This window comes from Montipora foliosa, chromosome 11, assembly GCF_036669935.1.
Source record: "Montipora foliosa isolate CH-2021 chromosome 11, ASM3666993v2, whole genome shotgun sequence".
NCBI lineage: Eukaryota > Metazoa > Cnidaria > Anthozoa > Scleractinia > Acroporidae > Montipora > Montipora foliosa.
The window spans coordinates 46,998,819-47,011,774 of record NC_090879.1 but is presented as its reverse complement, the minus strand read 5'-3'; the positions used below and the strand labels follow the sequence as shown (position 1 = coordinate 47,011,774).

Below are 12,956 nucleotides of genomic sequence, written 5' to 3'. Positions count from 1 at the left end.
TAACAATAATATCAAATGTTCAGAAATTCCCTACAGGTTCAATGTCAATTCTGTAGAAATTACAATAATAGTTATCAACCATCCAATTCCTAATCTGCACATTATTGGTATCTATCGTTCAGGCACTAATGTCACAGTGTCAAAGTTGAATGATGCACTTATTTATCTTCATGATTCAAAATTGTCAAAACAAATAAGTTCCAGCTGTAATTCTTGGTGATTTCAATATCAATCTCATGAAAGTGTCGGGAGAACAAAAGGCTCTGACAAAATGCTTGATAGATGAGAGAAGATACTCTCAGTTAATAAATCAATGTACTACTGATTACCATACTCAGATAGATCATATTTACACAAATATCCCACAACTTGTTCAGTCTGCAGGTACACTTCAGTCGTACTATAGTGACCATAAACCAATATTTATTTCCTTATCAGCCTCGTGATTCATGTATGACTACTATGGCTATAGCCTGCTTACTACAGTAGGCCTTTTCCAAGATACAGTTGACTGATCACTGAAACTGACCTGAACTGTTGAGAGCCTCGGTCTGACTACAAATGTACTTGTGATGCAAATTGATCGAATGTAAATTTGTAGTCAAACCGACGCTCTGGATAGTTCACGTCAAGTTCAGTGATCACTCAACTGTATCTTGCAAAAGGACTATTCCTGTTTGACATAATCTCAAATCTTTTTGGGATTTATAAGATGTTTTGATTTAGCTCAACTATTAAAACAACAACATAAAATTTGGCTGAATCATAGCTCATCCTCTTTATTCAATTATGCCCATAGTAAAAAAATTCTGCAAGATACAGATTGCATAGAGAAGCTGTCTGCCAAAAATTATAATACTGTGTCATAGCAAAGAGCTCCAGTCTGTAGGTAAAAAATGCTATCCTTTTTTAAAGATATCCATATAAAGTAATTCTGACTAGCACAAAGAAAACTCTTTAATATACATAGCCATGTGCAAAACCAATACCCAGGATGTCTAATGACATTCTTCGCCTTCCGTGCTGGGCACCCTGCCCTTAAAAGTAAGTAGTACATTGGGCTTGAATTTCTTCTTTTGCCCAGACTTTGCTGGGTAAAAGTAAGAATTCAAAGCAGATCAATACAACTGGCAGTTCTTAGTTGAAGCAAAATCTATTAAGAAAATGTTTTGCAAACACTTTTTGTACTGATTACTTCATGTTCTTTATTGCAGGAGAAATTGGTTACCAATTAGCATCTGACGACAATCATTGCCATCATTACAATTAACTGGAGCATGCCCTTTGCTGATAGATAGAACACTACATTAGCTATGTGAAAATAACACACCTCATCAAAAGTGCAAGTAAAGATTGTGGAAACTCCCATCATTACGGAAACTACAGGATACTACAGATACATAAAGTATGAATACTGCAATCACTTTTTCAGAACAGAAGTCACTTATATAAGAACAACACTACAATCACTCTGTAAAACTTCAGTAATCACAACTATGAGAATTATAACCTGACACTTTGCAGTACTATCAGCATTGACTCACTGCAGTCTCTTAGGATGATTTAATCACAACACTGTGGACACTACAAGCAGGAAATTATTATGTGGATACTCTCATCACTACAGCAACTACCCCATTACCATATCAGAACAACAGATGCTTCTTGGATACTATAGTATGGATACTAAATCAGTTACTTAAAGCAAAATTAAACACTCACTCTGCACAACTAAAGAAATTACAAGCAACAGGGCCATAACCACAGACTGTAACACCACAAATAAATAAACAGTAGTATCAGCATTGAATCACTGCTGTCTTTCTACCACCAAATTGTCAAATTTCAGTTACTCATTTTTGACTGATCTATCTGAGGTAAATGACACTGTACTATCACAATATAATTAAATGAAAATGAGGAAATCTTCAGCTAAATTATAATTTGTTGTCAAACTAATGAAAAGCCTTGATAAACATTTATTGATTTAAATGGCTAAGTTATTGATGTAGACCTCGGCTCATATCATAACCAAGTCTTAAAGGCTTCTTCAAAGCAGATTTTATCACTCTGAAATTAGTTTTTGCATGAATTTCATAAAAGTGAACATATTGTTGTTCATACGAATCCAAGTTTCTACAGTATACTTCTCAAATTTCACATGAAGGCTGTCGTCAAGAATGCTGCCATGCTTATTGAACAAATCACTTGCTGCTGCCATTTATTAACTCACCAAATTTGGCAAAGCCAGTCTTATGCACTGAATGTTACCTTAAATAGTAAGAACTGAATATGGATTAAACAAAGAAGTTGGGGTACATTGTAGCTATTGCAGTTGGAAACACTCTATGGCTTCTGTTAGAAATGAAACCTCAATCTAGACTGTGAGCATCAAACAACACATTTTATAATACTAAGGAAATGTGAGTTCTGATACCAATATTGCTTGACCTTTAATGAAAAATGTTGAGACTTTTTCAAAATAATTGTTCTACTGTACATTGGCTACAACCTAAAATACAACCTCTCCCCAGCCTCTCTTGATAACAGATACATACAGCAGGTTTTTTTAATTACTGACTTTGTACAGCAATCTCGACTTCCGTCAACCATGAAAGTGGTGATATTTCTCTTGTTTTTATTGCAAAAGCCTTAACCATCACTACTGGCTGTAACAGCAGCACAATGGAGTCTTTTGAAAATTTCTATTATTCAATGAGCCGGTAAACCTTATAACTTAGCTCCCACACTGTCATTACACCTCGGGCAGTTTGAGGTAGCCATCATGTGACCTGTTACTACACATTCCCTTGGGACCCTGTTTTTTTTTTCACTTGGTACCTTTTTGGCACATAGTTCTCTGAACAATGCTATTTATCATGATTTCTATTATTTGTTGATGCAAAAAATACTTATTCACAACTGAGCCACTGTCAGGCCTATTACAACAAGTTTTATAGCTTTCACGTTGTTCAACATTTTTTATTAAAATAGTTATGTTTGCATGTAACTAATGAAGTGATGGAAGTAATAAAAGTGAAAGTTACATGAAAAGGTGACAGATATCAGTTTCCTAAGTTTTTTTAAGACCTAAAACAGATTCTTAATTGTTTAAGCTTTATGTGAAAAAGCGATCTTTTTGAAACTCTAGCAAGCGGATCGAAATTAAAATACAGTGCAGGTGACCTTTGATCTTTTGACTGTTTCCTTAGAAGTAAGTTGCATGTATGTATTTTATTGACCAATCAAGTTCGAGTATTGTCGGCATCGCTATAAAAGCTTTGGGCGTCACACACATTGAGTATTTCGCTGTTCAGTTGTACTCATTCAAGATGCCGCCAAAGCAGCAGAAGATCAAAAAAACTTCTACAGAAACAGCCACCTCTTTGGCCGTTAGTACGTCGAATATTTCTCGCCCCACCGTAAATTCCTCTTCTACATCGACAACTCTCTCAAAGTCGCCCTGGAATTTGGCAGCTTCCCAGTTCCCTTCAACTTCCCCAATGAAGTCTGATGGTTTCATAGTGTATGTACACTAGTTGTCCCCGTCCAAGCGTAAGAAAAGAGATACAATGGACTACTACACGCTGTTATTACAAACTGAGCAAACTACAAAGGAAGCCCTACTTTATTCTAAAGGCAAGATGACTTTGCTGCATGAATATGAAACCAAGCGCACTCCAGAAATTTACGTACACCGAAGACGGAGCAAAGGTTGTCATAAACGATATGACAAAACTCACGCAGCCCCTTCCCACGGAATATGGGTTTCAATTTCAGCCGCCGAGTGCAAGCTTATATCCAAAATGCACTGTACAAGAGATACAGCAATCATCAATTAACGGCTGGCAGTTAATAAGTTTCTCCGATAAAGTTTTGCACCGAGGTGATCCTATCGTGGTTGGCGTCAAGAAACTCGACCTCGTAGAGAGTACCTTCGCTGATACCATTGGCACAATAACAGTAAGCCTCTGGGGGAATGTGACACCAGTAGTTGAAACAGGAAAGGTGTATCACATCATTCCGATACAAGTGAGAACCTGGAATAGCGTGAAAAAACTAACCACAACCCCCAGTTCCGTGGTAACAGAAGTTGTTGATCAGCCTGAACTGAATGGTATACCATTACGTGAATCGACCAACAATGACCAAGAGGTAGCAAATGTAGCTATCACTGTGCCCTCCATTCATAGCGTCCACTCCATGGAAACGTTTCTTCATTGTATTAACTGTGTTGCGTTTGGTTCACGCAACAGCGGGGAAGTTTGTTCAGTGTCCAAGATGTAGTACTTACATGAGAACCACCAACTGCTCGACAAAAAAATGTGCTCGGATTGTAGTTCAGTCTGATGATAACCTGCTACATCTTACTGCATTTGAAGATGTTCTTAAGGAAGCCTGTCCAGATCTGTCTTTGATGTCAGAGGGAACTCTGGCAGAGCTGTTACTTGATATGAACAATGTAACCATCACCTACGATGCCTCCAATCGCACGATTAAAAAAATTAGCCTTCAGAAATGAGCTGAACTGTTGCTGTTTAATATGTGGCTCCTGGTACAACATTCAGGACCTTACAGAACGTTTATATTTATAATCTGAGAAAAGAACTTTCGCGGAAAACTCTTGACAGAACTGTTTACTTGGTATGAACAGTCTGTGTACGTGTATTTCAACTGTCACCATTTAATTTGGCAAAAGGGACTTGAACACGTTTATTTCTTATGGCATTCAAACATAAGACCTTACGCCAGGAATCAATCTTGTTGTTGTTGTTAGTTAATTTTGCAGAGAAAGATCTTTCAATGAAGAAACTGTCTATGTTATTACAAGAAACTGGGTCCAACTGTTACTTAGTATGAGCAAAGTAAGCATCATGTACAGCCCCTTCAGTTTCTCAATTAAAAATAAGTTGAGTTGTACTGTATTTCTCAACTACTTAATTTGGTGGAAGGAATTTAAGAACTACCAGCATTTGGATTAATATATAATAAAGCTTTTAACACTTGGATATGTAGCTTTCAGGGTATTTACATGTAAAACAAAAAAGATAACTTTCAAACCCTCAACTTGCCAACAGTGCAGTTCAATTCAGTTTTCATTAAACATTCAGATTAATTTTACAAAAATCCTTACCCAAAAATAGCAGAGCTAATCAGGATGGGGAGGTGGTTTTGCATCACCAAACATTCCATTCTTATAGTACATTGTGGACAAATCAAATTTTAAGAAATTCTCAGCAGCATCCAATCAAATGATCCCTATTTACTGTTCCTGTGTAAACATGCTTCTAATTTGATATTAACCATCATTATCTAGAATATGCAGAGGAAAATCTGCAAAGGAATGGAATCCTCAGTTTCTAAAACCCTGCACAATAATCCAACGCATCTCCATCAGTTCACCTTTTTGGTGTCAGTGCAAAGTCATTAACTAGGACACGTTGCTATGCAAGCAAGAATCCCCTTTTGTACTTGGCAATTTTTTTGTTTTTTTGGGTGCGGGGAATTCTTACACTTTTTTTCTGTTCACATGTTTTTCGTCATTTACTACCGGTAATCATCAATGAGGTGTCTCAGAGAGACTTTGATTTCTTCTTCAAGTTGCAGTTCAATGTCTATTGAAGGTGTAAGTGTAATTGAACACATAACTTAAGCCATGTTTTAAGAAAACAAAGAATGTTAATCTTTATATTATAACATAAAATCCCAGTATTTACAATATATGACACTGGACGAAAAAATGGATTTTCACCTATGGAAAATGTGTAGCAAATCTGTGGTAAATGCCTTATTTACTCATGTTTGCTCAAATTTGGTAGAAAGCAAACGTCAACTTTGGCAAAGATTTACACCCGGGGCAAAGCTGGTAAATGCCGTATTTGCCTCAAATTTGCCGCGGTCGGGAAATGCAGCGATAACATGTTAATTTCCGATGAATTTGCTGGGTTGCAAATATGAGACCAAACCTGAAACACTTCAAGCACTTTGGCCTACATTGTAAAGTTAGTGATAACTTATAGTTTTGATCACGTTTACGAAGGATCACATGAGGGTGCAAAGATATACTTTTGCGCATATTTGCTAAAAGTAGCAAAAGTGTGTAAACAAGTACCTCTGCGCTTATTTGCTAAGGACAGAAAAGGCGTTCAAACCAGTATTTTGTGCATATTTGCTCGTGATAGCAGAGATGCTCAAAGAAATATTTTCGCCCTTATTTCCTGGGAGAGCAAAGACGTGCCAAGACGGGTTTTGCCTAAGTTTGGTTCGAATAGTGTAGGTGTGCAAATGTGCATTTTTGCTTACCTTTGGTTTGGGTAGCAAAAGTATGCAAACGTGTATTTTAGGACATATTTCCTTGGAACATAAACAAAGGCACAAAAGTCTATTTTTGTGCAATTTTTCTAAGGATACAATAGGCGCATAGACCGATTGCATAAATGGCCACCAAAAACGTATTCTTTTGTTTATGTGCTAATTAGACTCACTAACCTCTTTTGCATGGACAAAATACAATAGAAATGTCTTTTGAGAGCGAGGCTAGTGAGTCTAATTAGCACATAAACAAAAGAATACAGTTTTGGCCGCCATTTATGCAATCGGTCTAAAAACATAGTTTTGCACACATTTGGTGAGTGAGGAAAAAGTTGCGCAAACAAGTATTTTCTTTTGTACAGCAAAGTCGTGCTTTGTTTTCTAAATATCAGAAATGTGGTAAAAATATTACTTTTTGCTGAAGATGGGAAATATGATTCAGAAGATGACGTTTACCCAGGATCGCAGATATTCAAAAGGGCAGCTTTGCTTGGAATGGCACTTATGACGAACAGGAACTTCCCTCATTTTTCCTTATAATTAGAGGACCTTGCAAAACTCCTGTCATGCACTTGAAACTCACATTGACCGTGATTGATTGAAACAAAAAAAAAGGGTAATAAACTGATCAACTGAGATGATCAGATTATATACATGTAATACAACACATTCTCAACACTGGCACATTGTTTATTATCAAAATTGCATATTGAGATGGTAAAGATCTGTAGACTGTGCAAAAGTTTTATACTAGGCGACCTCAAATCTAAAATCTAGCACTTAAATGAGTTATTATTGGTTTGTGAACATTGACTTGTCTTCAAAGCACTCAAGAAAACTGCATTAGGTCAATTTATTTGCTGCATACATTATCTTTTAAATTATTATTCAGCTGTTCTTCAGATACATTTACAACGACTGTCAAAAGTACATGTAATTACAACATTATGATCACTCTGCAAAAGGGGAAGCCATGCGTTTTTGAATTGTAAAGAACAAAATAAGCGGTACTGTTGACAGGATTTAAGTCGTTATGGTAATCCCTCAAAAAATTGAAACAATGACTGGCTTAGCATAGATTAACATTGCTGTAATGTGATGCAGCTCCATAGTGGCAATTCTTCAAAGACGAGGTGTTGAAATGAGTTCCACCTAACTTAAAGAATTTGATGTAGACAAACATGTACATTTAATAAAGAGACCCTGACATTCCATTCTTGTAACATAATGCAAATCCAAAATCCTTCTTGGTCGAAAGTTGCCTCAAAATAATGGCAACATTTCACTTAACGACTATTGTTATAAAACACAGGCAAAAAAATGTTTTCCAAGTTTTCACATTGCAAAATACTGTAGATGAATTTGATTATCTTGCAAGCACACCAATGTCTCTGTCCTAGCTGACTTAAAACCACGACAAAAAAGAAAAAAATAGAATATGAATGATGAGTTTACAGTGAAAGATATTGAATTCAACTCATCTCAAAATCATTAAAAAACATGTTACAGTGGCCCTTTAAGATGCTACATTAGTTAAGATGCCATTATTGCAAAGTCAGGGACATCATCTGGTGCTTGACGTGCAGATGGTGGCCCCTGCTTTCTTTCTAAAACCATGCCTGCACTTTTTTGACTATGCCGTCTTGCAATTTTTCTATCCAGACGAGCCATAAGATCGTTTAGTTCTCTGCTCCTCCAAGGAAGGGGTTTAACACAGAGATGTTTTCGTTGTGATGCAGACTCTGCATCAGACTCACTGCTGTAACCCTCCATCTCCTCTTCTTCAGATACTGACTCCTCGGATGACATGAAGTCTGCAGTCATGCAGGGAAGGTACCTTTGTTTTTCCTCTGGTGAGATGGTTGTTGACTCACTCAGTGCTTTTACCCGCTTAAGGCGTTTCTGTAAAATGGTTAAAAGCAGTGCTAAAGCAAATAAAAAATGAAAATAAAAATGCCTCTTTACATACCCATAATTTTTGTTTTTGGTTTCATGGATAACACAAGAAGATCTTGGGTATTACTTTTAAGGCAAGTTGAAAAAAACACTGTGCATTTTTTGGCCGTGTCACATTATTTTTTTTTCTTTTAGTTTAAAAAAAGGCTCACTAGATTTCTTTAATCACATTAGACCTAAAAATAATGATGCAATCTGTTCATATTGATTCAATATCTGGGAAAAAAACCCAAAAAGCACCATGCACAGCCCATCATGAATTATTTTACTGACATCTAAGTTCAAGAATTGAAAGGTACTAGGTGTTTTTTTTTAAATCAGAGAACTAATCCATGGCATATTCACTTTAACTAAATGAATTTTTGCATAAAGTCTCTTTTGACTTTACAATAACATTTTGCTTTCACAAACCAAAGTTTACGAAAAGATGATAAAAGTGTATTCAGTGGAATAAATGCGATGTCATTGGTGTTTTGTGGGTGCATTGACTTTTAAATTCTACAATTACCGTGTTTTTTCTGCTTCTTCTGCGCTGCTCTTCTCGCACTTTTCCTTGCCTGTTACTGTCACTGGTTTTCTTTTGCCGTTTTTTTGTTTTAAAATGAGCACGTATAGCAGCTGTTGGAATAGCAAATATATAATATAATAATTATTATAATAAGCTGCCTTTACATGCTGCAATTTTAAGCTAGTGAGTAAGTGACATGATCAATTTTCCCTAGTTCCAACCCTCTGAGGTTCAATCGGTCAAATACACCATATTCGTATTCTCAGTATTGGACTGGGACTACAGTTGTAACTTACTTTTTTAAATTTTTAGTTTATTGAAAATATGTTTTATTGCAAAAACAGAGGCACAACTTACAAATTGAATGCGTACAGTACAGCTTGCAATGAAGGCTAATGCGGGGAATCTTTTCAAATGCAAATACTTTTTAATATACATGTATTTCCCCACATTAGCCTCCATGGCAAGCTACAATCTCGGACAAAACTGTTGAGACAGTAACACAAATTCGCCTTCATTTTTAAACATCCCTAATTACTCCCCCCTTCCCACTCCCCTCCCCCCTTCTCAGTCAATATTGCTGAGTATCGTCATATGTTCTACAGTATATTTCTGCCCAAGAGAAATCAACATTGAGGTTGGGGGTGGGGGGGGGGGGAAGGTTTTGTCCGAGATTGTAGTTCCAGTCCTATACTGAGAATACGAATATGGTCTATTTGAATGTGCATAATGGCACACAGTGAAATCCAAAACTTGCGTAAAATAACAAAATTCAGTCAGGTGATCAGCAAACACACTTTTTTTCTGGGTCATAGTAGCACTTTGAACAAACCAACATGAAGTCTATGACATCTAAATACCTTTGATGAGAGCAGTTGGTGTTGATGTGTCTGGACACCTGCAATTATTTCCAGATTCACAGATCTGTTATCTGGAATTAAGACTGCAAAAACAAATGAAAAGAATAAATTGATTCTCCACCTATTGTAAAGATGGAACTATATTTATTGATCATGATGTGATACTTCATTGATTTTGTAACTGCAGTCAATTCAGGTTTACCCAGGGAGGGCTCAAAGTTACAGAAATTCTTATTCAAACAGACATTCAAGATATTTTTGTCAAGAATTTCACTGCAGGCCAAATTTCCTTTTTTCAGTCATGCAATAGAGATTCCCATTCAGGTAGACATTCTTTGAAGTGAATAATGTACCACAAGTGAATGGGACTTTTGGAAATTCTGATAGTCTGATGTCATGGATACCTTTACTACAAGATAAACCTTCCGACCAATTCCAACTAGAGTTATTTTTGGTAGCTATTTGTATACATTTTAACCTATTCACACTTAACGCACCCTCAATTGGTTAGAAAAAATGATCTGCCTTTAACATTATTATTTATTAGGACTGTTGTCAGTGGTGGACACTATCAAAACTATTCATATCCACTTTACAATAATCATCATTATTAAAAAGTGAACTATGGATATCAGATTTCCAGCATTTTCATTGGCTCGCCGGACTTAGGCTATCAGTTCATATACCATATACCATCAGCAATAAATTGAGCTGACTTAGTTGACACTACTTCCCCCGGGAACACCATGGAGTTTTTAATAAAACAATAATTATTCTAATTGGGCTTGCTGGAAATAAAATGATTATAACCAACTCGGCACTACACACTTCGTCGGTTATCTACATGTATCCCCTCTTTTCCAGCGCACCCTTGTAGAATAATATTTGTTAATTATTTATTAATAAGGAACCTGAGCAAGTATTTTAACCCATTGACTCCTGGGGGTGAAACTTATTAATAGATTTTATTGCATCTAATGCCAGATGATTTTACTCTTCAACTGGGGGCTTCATATGTAGGGCTTTCGAAACCCATGTGAATGGGTTAACCCATTGACTCCCAGGGGTTCCCCATTGACGAGTAAAATCGTCTTGTGTTAGACAGAGTAAAATACTAAGTCTGCCGGTTTAGGCCGGTTTGGACGTCAAAGGGTTAATAGAAAATGATGATTTTAAATCTAAACATCAATTTTATCTCCACAAGCATGCGCACAGCCTCAGCTGGAAGGAATGCAAAAAAAAAAAAAAAAAGAGTTACATGTATATATGCAAGAGTCCTCAAATTAACAAAAAACTCTACCATTTGGAGAAATCCCACTCAAGGCATTCTCCACCCTCCTTTCTCAAACTTGCATAGACTTCTCTAACAGTGCCCTGGAATAAAAAATTGGAAATTTAGAGAATGAATGGCAACTTGGATACAGCAGATATTTTTCAGGATTTTTTCTTTGTGTGGGTACAGTATATAATAGAAAAATATATATATCACAAATTATTTAAGGAATAGAGGACTTTTTTCTTGTCTACATAGCCTTACCTAAACACGAGGGGGTGTTGAGAGGATTCAAGACAGTTATGCAACCTCGACTGCATCTCGAGTTTGCTTAAATGTCGAGTCTTTAGATGAGCCTATGTAAACATGAAAAAAAGTCCTCTAGTGCTTTTCTAAAATACTTCTCAAAAATAATTTCACAAATAAATTAAAGGAAAATGCTGTTTTTTGACTTCTTGAATGAAACAGATTTTCTTCATACATGATCATATTTCCTACCAGCCAATCAAAATGCATGTCTGACAAAACAAAACCAATTCAGAATTAGTGTGATATTACAGCCGTGTTTACATTGTTCACATACTCTCATCCAAACACAGCTATTGACCAATGACAGTGCATGTACTATCCTAATTATTTTATTAAGTCAATATATTATAATAGAGTAGCTGAGCTACATCCCAAATTTTATGCCGGCCCAATGAAATTAAGGATTGTACAGTGAAAAGCTGGTAAACTAACCCATTTTTTGTGAGATGTACTTGATCTACCATGGTATCTTATTAATATTCATTAAAAAAGAACATGTATGCAACTCACCGACAACTCCTTAGGCAGCCGTTTCTTCATTCGGGCTCGAGTGGTTGAATTTTCCCGCTCATTTGTTAGGTGTTCGGTTACCCGTTGTTCCAAGCGCTCGTTGAATTGTTGCTGTTGTTCGAAAAACGCTTCCATTCTTGCCATGAAATGGTCATCTTGAACATTGGCTGCACGCCTTTCGTCTGGCAAGGAGTCTGCCTGTAGTGAGGGCCCCAGATTTAACGGTTCAAGACAGCGACGTCTATTATCGCTTTCTGGTGGCCTCGGAATTGGTGGGATTTGGGGACGTTCAGAGTTGCTTGGCGTAGAATTACTGGAGGCCAGCTGCGGTGAACAATTAGACAAAGACCTGAGCGATGTTTCACGTTGCTGCTCTGGTACTGATAACGGCGTCGCAGTTCGAAGCGCCACTTCGGAGAGCCGTTGGGATGAGGTATTTTTTTCACTACCTGGGCGCTGTCTTGTTCCACCACTGATCGGTGTTTTGGGGTCATGCCGATGTTTACTTGGCTTATTTGGTGGATTACAAGCCATTTTATCCGATGATATGAACAGTTTCAGTAAGCAGCAAAGAGTCTAACTGGATCTTCGAGAGTGAGATGAAAAGAGAGGACGAAGAGTATCGCCCGCGATAAATCTGTCATCGCCTCACAATTTGCGCCAATGTCAGTGGGGGAAGCGCATTAATTTCTTCTCTATTGGTTGGCTAGTTTGTAGGGCATTGCCGCTAGCCAATTGAAGGCTCGTTGAAAAGGTCATTGAAAGATGGCTCCGACGAAGAGGCGATTTTGCCAACATTGCCAAGAATATGTGTCAATTAGGACATTCCGAGTTCATTATGATCTTTACTTTAACAAGCGAAAAAATGAATGGGAAAAAGTTGAATCCTCAGATGAAGAGAATGGCTTACAAACTGACGGAGACCTCAACAACATCAGCTTAAATACAACAACTGAAGAGAGCGACGGCTGCAGCATTGGTGATCAAGATCAAAATGAAACACGATCGCAACCAGGTATTTGGTACATTTTTTGTCTGTTGTGTGGATGATTATAATGAGATAGGGTGATATGGATAGAAATATAAACAAAATATCTCTCTTCTTTAAAAGCTTTGCATCTCAAAACACCTACATGTAATGAAATAATATTACTAGAACTCCCACAGGCACCCGAAGCTCAGTGTGAGCATGCATGGCCAACAAAATTATAAGGATTTGTATGGGAAT

At 37.0% G+C, this 12,956-nt stretch overlaps 1 protein-coding gene across 1 annotated transcript in view; it reads left to right on the top strand.

The window, feature by feature from the left end:
• Nucleotides 1-12,493: 12,493 nt before the first annotated feature.
• Nucleotides 12,494-12,956, top strand: part of LOC137977236 (uncharacterized) — a 4,465-nt gene continuing 4,002 nt past the window's right edge. Inside the window, exon 1 of the mRNA XM_068824490.1 lies at nt 12,494-12,743. Within this exon, the coding sequence (XP_068680591.1) occupies nt 12,494-12,743 (250 nt within the window). The remainder of the gene's footprint in view (nt 12,744-12,956) is intronic.